The 10,089-nt window shown below is 39.9% G+C and overlaps 1 protein-coding gene across 2 annotated transcripts in view; it reads right to left on the bottom strand.

The window, feature by feature from the left end:
• Positions 1 to 292: 292 nt before the first annotated feature.
• Positions 293 to 10,089, bottom strand: part of LOC100012635 (sodium-dependent phosphate transport protein 2B-like) — a 71,755-nt gene continuing 61,958 nt past the window's right edge. For both annotated transcript variants that reach the window (XM_007496644.3, XM_007496646.3), the window contains one exon: positions 293 to 7,995. In XM_007496644.3, the coding sequence (XP_007496706.1) occupies positions 7,480 to 7,995 (516 nt within the window). In that variant the 3' untranslated portion in view covers positions 293 to 7,479. The remainder of the gene's footprint in view (positions 7,996 to 10,089) is intronic.

Genomic DNA, 10,089 nt, shown 5'->3' with positions numbered 1-10,089 from the left:
TCCAAGAGAGTAGGGCTTATTTCTCCTTGCCTAGTTACACTCTAGTGGGGCGATCAAGAAGGAACCAATGTGTTGCCAGATACTTGGGAAAGAGGGAACAGATACAAGGTAGCATCCCTTCTTCCTCCCCTTCCCCAGGCAGAGCTGTTTGACTAGAGCTGAAGGGTAAGTGAAAATCCCCTTCAGTCTCTCTTCTTAATTAAGGTATTTTATAATCTCCTCCCCCCCCCCCCCCCAGTACATTGAAGATGATTAAGTCTTCAGTAAAACCAAAAATATCTAGTTACTGGGTAAAAGGTTTGAGGTATAATGAGGGTAGAGGAAACAGGAAGCCCCTTACTGGGGGAAGCTGGGTAGCTCAGTGGATTGAGAGCCAGGCCTAGAGACAGGAGGTCCTAGGTTCAAATCTGACCTCAGACACCCTGGGCAAGTCACTTGACTCCCATTGCCTAGCTCTTACCTCTCTTCTGCCTTGGAGCCAATACACAGTAATGACTCCAAGACAGATGGTAAGGGTTTAAAAAAAAAAAGTCCCTTACTATTTCCCTTCTACTGATGAGTTTAGGAGTTTGTATCAGGAGTTTGGGATGTAGTCCCAGTGGAGAATAAGTTCTCCACAATACACTATCACTGTTGTCTAGCTGAATTTTGCACACAAATATCTTGTGTTTTACTAAGCATCCAGTATCGTTTTTGCCTTTGAGGAGGAAAAGTTCCTCTTGCTGGCAAGCTGTCTATTAATTACATTCAAACAGTTCTGAGACTTATTGAAATGGTTCTCTCTTATCAGTCCTAGTGATGATAAACAGATTTCTGGCTATAGCCATTAAGCTAAATTAAATTTAGCTAACCTACAACCTTTAACTGATACACAATTATCACCATACAATTACACTTATCATAGTACATTATCAGACTAATTAACAGTTTTCCAAAACTACACATATAGATCTTTAATATTAAATCTAAGAGAATAGCCAGTTTAAGGGATAAAATTTCCCTTTGTGTGATCCAAATCAATCTTTCACCTCTTTACCTGGATGGGCCCTTTCCAAAATAAATAAAGAGATTTATGGAACAGTCTGTCAAGTTTAGAGGGCCAAAATAGATTACCTCTTCTCAGCGGACTTTGAAGCATTTTTTTGTAAGTGGCCAATTAGGAGAACAAACAGACAAGACTTGTCTTGTTCACACATAGAGACACACAAAACAAACATTAAACAGACTAAGGGAAACATGCCTTTAAAAATTAAGATATTTACTCAAGATCTTGAGGAAGAAAAAAGTAAGAAGAAACAATAAAAAAAATCCATCTTGCTTTTTCCAAGGTACTGTCTCTTTAAAACCTGTGAGAATCAGGGTAGCTAGGTAGCTCAGTAGCTCAATGGATGAGAGCCAGGCCTATAGATGGGAGGTCCTAGGTTCAAAGCTGGCCTCAGACACTTCCCAGCTATGTGACCCTGGGCAAGTCACTTGACCCCCATTGCCTAGCCCCTTACCACTCTTCTGCCTTAGAACCAATGCACAGTATTTCTTCCAAGACAGAAGGTAAGAGTTTATAAAATAAATAAATAAATAAAAACTGTAAGAAGCGAAGAAAAGTTTTTGGCTCCATAAGCCTTAAGCCTAAACATTTGAAAAGGCAGGTTACAAAGGATTGAAAGATGGGCTCTTCTCTGTTAGAGCTGAGGATCTGGAGGTCATGAAGGTGGAGGAAGAGGGGGACCCCTCATTCCCATCCATTTACTCCTTCCTCCCTCAGATGGAGGGGTTGTTGGTGGCTGCCTAATCCAAACGGGAGAGCCCCCAATCAGGATTTTATAATATTTAAGTCAAGGCTAATATTTTCCTCTGTGTCTAAATCTACTGTCCCTACATCAAGGAACCATGGGCTGCAAATTTGAATAAAATCCAAGAGTTTAGCCAGCTGTGACTTGCTTACTTTTCTTTCTTTTATTGCCCTTTCCTGAAAATTGTGTTTAATTATTTTAGTGAATAGCTTGCTTGCTTTCAATTCATTGTGCCCCATGGTGATCCTTTTCAACTTAAGTTCTGAATTGCCCACTCCATCTACTGATGGGGGGGGGGTCTGAAGTCCCCTTTGGGTGGGATTCTAGCCACCCAAGTTTGGAGAGAGCCTTTATTTTTCAGGGGGTGGAAAGGGGGCAGGTTACCTAGCCAGGAGAGTCCCTGTTAGGACTCCAGACTTATGTCATGGTCTCGGATCAAGCTGAGCCCACGGCTCCAGGGGGTCATCAGCAGATGGAACAGCTAGGCAGAAATGAGAGAGACACATTAACTTTTTAAAAAAAAATAGAACCCTTAACTTCTGTCTTGAAAGCAATACTGTGTATTGCCACAGAAGAGTGGTAAGGGCTAGGCAATGGGGGTCAAGTGACTTGCCCAGGGTCACACAGCTGGGAAGTGTCTGAGGCCAGCTTTGAACCTAGGACCTCCTATCTCTAGGCCTGGCTCTCATCCACTGAGCTACCCAGCTGCCCCCAATATATTAACTTTGAACAAATCATTTGATTAACATTCTGAGATCATTCTGTACTTATATTTTAACTATCAATTCTGACAGGATACACAAAGGTTTTACCCAAGATAAATGATTTCATCATAGGTGGCTTAATTTTCTCATTAGTCTGTAAGGAGCTTGAGTTTACAGACAATCAAGGAAAATCATTTATTACCTTTAATAAAAATAGATGATCAGAAATCCTGAAAACAATTAACAATTGTAGCAGTGAAATTCAGAGATCAAAGGGGTACTGAAAACACAATTCAGATTTAATATTAGGCTAATCATTTCTCAGGGTTTATTAGGGAGTTTTTCAAGGAGAGTTTTGGTTGGCAAAATCAAGTCACTGAGGCATGATGAAGCATGGTATACCAAAGTATTTTGTACAGGCCTTTCCTTATTAATGATTTATGTACTGGCTTAGGAGAATAAGTTTCAGGGAATGAGAATAGGGGTTATCTGAGCACAGCTTGTTGGGTACAGCTTTTTCTGGGAATTATATACCGAAGAAAAAGTTAACCCATAATGATCTTTTGGGTTTGGTTTTGTGAGTCTGGTCTTTTGGTGAAATTTTGGGGGAATAGTGTACAGGTATTTTGCTCTTATATTACTTTTTCAGAGACTAGAGAGAGAACAATAATCATATCAATTCCATTAGTAAGGGATGTTGATGAGAGAAGTCATACAGAGGGGACTGAGTAGGGAATTCCATCCTGCCAAGGAGTTACTTTGTGACCTCCTGGCTTCCACGAGAAACCATATCAAGACATTGTGGCCTGACAGCTCCCAGTAAGTATATTTGCTAAGAAAACCTCCAATGGGGTTATGAAGAGTCAAACACAATGTACAAAACCAAATAAAAATAAAAAAGAAATGTTCTTGGGATTAACTACATAATATTAGAGTCAGGTTCTTATCTCATTAGATAGCTAGGTGGTATAATGTTTGGAGCACTAGAGCAGAGGCAGTTTCCCAAACTGTAAAATGAGGATAATGATAGCATCTACCTGCTAGAGTTGTTGTGATGACCAAATGAGATTATATATAAGTGCCTAGCACAGTGATGGCAAACCAATGGCATGGTGTCAAAGATGGCCTACAGAATGTTATCAACAGGCAAGAGTGCTACCCTTCCCGACACCCCCAGAGTTGGTTACTAGAAAGGCAGAGGGACTGGGGCAGAGCTGCTCTCTTCTCCCTCTCCACCTTGCCTGACATCATTTTATTACATCATCTACCTCTCTGCCACATAGCCCAATGAGAGAGCTGACCCCTTCCCCTATGTTGGTAAAGGGGAGAGAGTAGGGGTGCACCAGCAATCTGTGGATGGAGTGGGGCATGGCACATGTTCTCTGGGGGAGATAGGGAGCAGGGCATAGCATGCAGTCTCTAAAAGGTTTGCCATCACTGGTCTAGCATGTATTAGGTACGTAATAAACTCTGTTTTCCCTTCATCTCTGTGTAAAGAAGAATGATAAGAATAATAAGAGTTAAAATTTATATAGTATTTACTCTGTGCCCGGTACTGTTTTAAGAACAATGGGGAAGTCACTGAACTCCAATCAACTAGCCCTTATTGATCTTCTGCTTTGGAACTTGTATTGATTCTAAGACAGAAGGTAAGAGTTTTAAAAAGCACTGGTTCACTGGAAATTTGGTTCTAAGATCCCAAACCAACACTGAGGAAACAAGGATAATATACTTACAGGTAAGAACAGTCAAGGTGGAATGGCATAGATAGAATCTAAGGTCTTATATGTAAGAAAAATTGAGAAAATGGTGCCCTCTGGTAGGAGTAGCCATATTTGCCAACCTAGTTCCCCTTGGCTTTCACAACCTACTCAGCTGCTTACTAGGTTCCTTGGGCCCCACTCTCAAAGTTTCTGTTTTTCCTCAAGCCATCTCCCAGAAAAGCTCAATCCACCCTGCTTCCCTCATATGGAGGAGCATTGCTAACTCCAATGGATTACTCAATATGCCCCATCTCACTAAACTCCTGGGAGGAGAGAGCCTTAGATACACAGAATGAGCCAGAGGTGATATTTATATTGCATTTGCAAAGCTTGTAAAGCCCTTTCTCATTCTGGTCTTACTATAAGCCTTGGGGTAGGGGGTAAGAACCAGTTGCATTATATCCTGGCCCCAAATTCATCACTCTTCCTGGCACCCCACAGCTAAGCAGCCATGGAGGAATGGTGCTCCCAAAAGGGGAGATGCCCTCTGCCAAGGGAGGAAGAGGAAGTCCCTAATCTCAACACAAACAGAACTGGCACCAGAGAACCTTTGAGTCTCTTTGATTAACCTCAACCAAAGGAGAGGGCATAATTTCTGTCCTGACAGATCAAGGTCTGCTCCCCATGCTATACAAGAGCCAGCTACCCAGACTAGTGCCAAGTGTGACTTATTTGCAAACCATTATCTTCTGATAGCAAAGTTGATACTTCAATAACATACTCCACTATATTAATGTGGACTACAAAAGAGCTGCTGGCTCATGCTAGCCAATTAGGAGAATTAAATTTGCATCTCAGCCCTTGCCTACTTCTGGCCCATCATCTGACAGACCCCACCTCTTTTTAGAAATCAGGCCCATAATGCTTCTCAGGGTACTACTCAGGTGGCATTTCCATGCTTTCTGACTTAGGCTTATGGCAGCTCTCTGGCCTGACCCCTCAACCTGGAAATGGTCAATTAGAAAGGTACAGGAAATAATACTTTCTGCAAAGATTTTGTAGATTAATTCAGGCTTCCAGATCCAGGAACTGGAATAAGGAAAAATAATGATCTGTTTATTCTCTCCTAGCTTAAGAAAGGATCTTGCAGGGTAATGGACCCCAACTCTAGCTCTCAGATTCCTGATCAGACCATTCGCAGGAAATCTGATTTGACACTTATTTTTGCTAATTGGAGAGGGAACCAGGGAGGAACGGCTCATATGAACAAACATCTTGGAAAGAAGATGTTAGAATGAATCAAAGTAACCCACCCCCTAACCTTCAAAAATGCATTCTTTTTGTTTTGTATATCTTTGTTTTCTTTCTAAAAATATTGAAAATTACAACTTGCAAATAGATCACAAGCATAATCCAACTGGAAAAAGCATATAACATGTTGCAAGGGGGACCAATGAGGTATTTAACTTCTATATTTATAGTATGATGTGGAAAAATTTAAAAGATACTACAAAATATACAAATATTCTTGCTTATATATACCAATGTAATAGACATATATTATCGATAAACATTTTCTTATTTCTCAAGATAAGCAATATAAAAATCAGAATCAGGTAAGTTACATTCAATATAACATAAAAAAACTATACAATTCAGTGACTATATATATGTATATGTATACATATATATATAGGTATCTGTCTATGAAGAATTATATATAGTGGAAGCTCAGGGTAAGGTTCCATATGACCAGAAATGGACTAACATAGGATTCGAGAATGGGCTGGTCTTCCTCAATCTATATTTCGCTTTTTTATATGCTTTGAAGCTGAGGTACAGCCTAGATAGGTAGGGTCAGGTGAAAACATTGGACAGGCTTTTTTAGAGGGAACTGATGGATGTGGCTGGTTGAAAGACAAGAAATCTTTCTTTGAAGGAGGCCCCATAAAGGGCAAAGAGAGGGCATCTGAGCTGCTAGAATACAGGGGCTCCCTCATTCTACCCATGTGCACACCATTATAAAAAGGGTTCTGGGGACCAAGGCAGACAGACAATTTAACCTTCAGGATTATGCTCTGGGAGTGTTGACTGGCTCAAACCTTTCCAGTCACATGCTCACCAATCAATCTCTTAAAAAGCAGGATTTTAAGGGCCAAAGAGGACAGGAAATGGAAATGAACAATGCTCATTCCTGACAAGTAAATGAAAATTTGGAAGGAGATTCCAGATTAGTCTTTAATGGGTCACCTGAAAGCCCAAGGTTGACAAAGGTGCTTCCTGTCCAGTCAGACTGTTATTCTTTGCAGATACAGGGGAAAAAATGGCTACAGTTTGTCTGAAGAGAGTCCTGCTTTTTTAATCCACATTTTCCCTAAGAATGACCACCTGCCAGTCTATCTCCTCTCCAAAGGCCTAACAGGTTTTCTCCTCTTTGAAAGAGACAGAGATGCAAGGATCCAGAAGAAGAAGGGCTTACAGCAAGGCCATTCACCTCAGAATCCTTCCAGTACTACCCCACTCCACTAAAGGGCTAGGTGGTTAATATAATAGCTCATCTCTCTGGATCAGATAAGACACAGATTTTAAGGCACCTTATCCTTCAGAAATACCTTCTTGGTGTTCTAGAAATTAGTTATAGACTGCCCAGAACTGCAAGAAGGAAGATCAAGACATGGAGGGCATGGTCACCTATGAGAGTTTATTTTTGGTATTGGTCATCATGGTCATCAATATTTGGAAGCAGCCCTCTCTTCCACCTTAATGGGGCCAGGGAAGTTCTGTTTACAGTCAGGACTTTTCTTGGGAAAAGCCATGTTTCTCAGTAACCAAACAGTTTCTTAAAAATAAAAGTAGAGCTAAGTCTATTCAAGCCATGGAGCACTTTCATTAGGCTTTTCCCTTCTGAAAACTGATTTCAAAACAAGGCCTTGTTAGGTTTCATCTTGCAAAATCCCTCTGGTTCTCTGTTGTCTCAGGTCTTTCACAAACCACATGAGAGAGAATTGTGGTCCTGGTAAGGGTGTTATTTTGAGCCCTGTTTCTGCCAATGTTGAGCCAGCCTTGTCTGCCAATACTTTGGGTTCCAGAGTTAAGGGTTGGGATGGCAAAGGTTCTTGGCTTAATTTTTGCAGTGAATAACTATCTGCCCTCACCATGACTCACTACAAGGGGGAAAGGGCCTGTGGAACAAGAAATAATCCATATTTTCTCCTCTTCTCCCCTTTACTTTAAGACTCTGCTGCTGTGAGATATCTTTATGTCTCAGCCTTTCTCCTAAAATTAAATCCCTGACTGGGACTTATCAGCTATGACTTCAGAATCATCAAACTTTTCAGAAACTTTGTTTTGGTTTGTTTGTCCTTCTCTGGACCACCGTGTACTTAGAGAATGTCCAGTTCCAGGGCAAGAAAAACAGTCAGTAGCAAATGCAGAAATTTGAGCAGTGGTTCTATTCCCTGTTATTCTAGATATCATATTATTCCAGGGCTTTAGGGATGTCATCCATGAGGGCAATATGTGAAGGGCATCGAAGGTGTGAATGAATAGTAGCATGAACAACAGAAATAACATGGGTATCCCTACAGCTAACAACACAGGCCAACCAGCCAGGGAAATTTCTAACATCAGCAATGGGCCGAGGAAAAAGCAGAAGATCAAGTAGATAAAGGCAAACCAACGGTAGGTGGCTGTGATATCCCCTAAGCTCCTGGCAAAATGGATAGGCAGTCGCATGAATGGGACTGGGTACCATAGAATGACCCCAGAGATGTTGAAGAAGAAATGGCACAGGGAAATCTGAAATCAAAAGGATTAGACAAGATGAAGGCTCATCTAGCACATGCTGTGAATGAATTAAGGAAAGGAAAGGGAAATTAGGTGGTAATAAGGAATGAGAAGGGAAAGGCAAGATCAATGATGTCACTGAAACCATCAACACAAATATTTTCATCTTGGGTTCATAAATTTGAGAGCCAGCAAACTTTCCAAATCTGCCATCAGGTTTGTTTGCTTTTCTTTTTTTAAATGAGGGAGGAGGGAGTTGGCGGAAAGAGGAAAGCTATTGACAGTTATGTCCAAAGAAGAAAAAAATAGAAATAGGGGTTCTTTGAAGCATTTTTTTAATGCACAGGAAAGAACAGAAAAGTTCTGAGGCACAGGTAGACAAAACAACAACTTTAAAGCTGATGTGTTGAATTTATTATGTATTTTGAAAGAAACTAAGATGGATTTATTAGAGATTTGTAATTGCATATATAATTGCATATACTTTTTTCTATTCTCAGTATGTGGAAATATTTACATTTATCAAATTCAAAATAATAAAAATGACAAATTATTAAAAAAATAATTATGATAAATGATAAAAATAAAAATTTATTTTTAAATGAATTAATTGAAGAGCCAGGAGGGACTTGAGCAGTCATCAAGTCCATTCCCTTGTTTTGCCAGAATACTGAGCAACAGCAGATGGAGAGATGTTATTAGTGACCTAGTAGGTACTGAACCCAGTGTTAGGAAGACTTTGATTAAAACCTGCCTTTGCCTCAGTTTGATCATTTGGGAAGACAACAACAGAGCCCTTAATTCACTGGGTTATTTTGAATATCAAATAAGATCATTATGGAAAGTGCTTTGGGAACCTTAATGCACTCTATAAATAGGAGTGCTCATATATAGGATGTAATGAATAGAATAATGCACATGTGGAGTCTGAAGACCTTGATACACTATAATTAAACAAGCATTCCTTAAGTGCCTTCTGTATGAAGGGAATATCGGACAGCTCAGTGGTACGGTGCATAAATGTTAGGTCTGGAGGCAGGAGGATCTGAGTTCCAATCTGTCCGCAGACATTATAACCCTCAGCAAGTCACTTGGCCCTCTTGGATTCCATTACCTCATTTGTAAAATGATCTGGAGAAATAAATGGCAAATCACTCCAGGACCTTTGCCAAGAAAATGCCCAGATGAGATCAGAAACAGAAATGACTGAACAAAAACAAATATGATGTAAGGCATCGTGTTAGAGATACAGAAAGAAAAAGTACCTGTCCCAAACAAACTCGCACTCTGCTCCTTTGAATTCTGGTTATGCTACTTATTACCTGCATGACTGGTTCTTTAACAAAATACTTTTTGTTCTCTACAAAATTATAACTAGAGGATCTCAAAAATTTCTTCCAACTCTAAGTCCTATGAAAATTGGCATATTTGTAAATGGACATGCAGGAATGAACTGAATACAACAAATAGCTTGATTCCTAGCTTACAAACAGAACAAAGTTGATATTTAAAGCCATTTTTGCCCAATTCCAAAACAATTATTCCAAAAACAATTTAGTTAATTAAAAGGATCATCCCAAATGGAATTAATTGCCAGTGAGTAAAAAACAATGAAATTAATAAAAAAAATATTGCATTCCAGATCCAATAAGACTTTTATTATAACTGCTTTCAAAATCATTTTGGTATTCATTATTTTACAAAATTAATTTCATTATTTCATGTTTTGAATCAAATTCTACTCCTCAGCCTGCCTTCCACATTCCTTCTTCACCTGTCTCCTGCCCAGTCATTACCTGGCCTGCTCATAGACCAGCAACTATAATTGGCCTCCTTTGCCAGGAAGAGAAAGAGGGGAAGAGAAGACAAGAGAATACTAAGGTAAAACTCACTCAGGAGAAGGTTAAGGGCACCAATATCATGCACTCATCAAGGACACAAATCTCAACCTTGACCCCTGCTTCCTCCTTGCCTTACATGTGATCACTCCTAAATTACTTGGGTTTTTTTCCCCTCCTTTCCATTCCCAATGATACCATTACATCTTCACTTTTTGTTACTTGGTCTTATAGTACAGTGGAAAATGATGCTGCCTTTCCTCTGATT

The sequence above is a fragment of the Monodelphis domestica genome, chromosome 6, assembly GCF_027887165.1.
Source record: "Monodelphis domestica isolate mMonDom1 chromosome 6, mMonDom1.pri, whole genome shotgun sequence".
Lineage (NCBI taxonomy): Eukaryota > Metazoa > Chordata > Mammalia > Didelphimorphia > Didelphidae > Monodelphis > Monodelphis domestica.
Note: the sequence above shows the minus strand (reverse complement) of the source record. Positions and strands in the feature narration are given on the sequence as shown.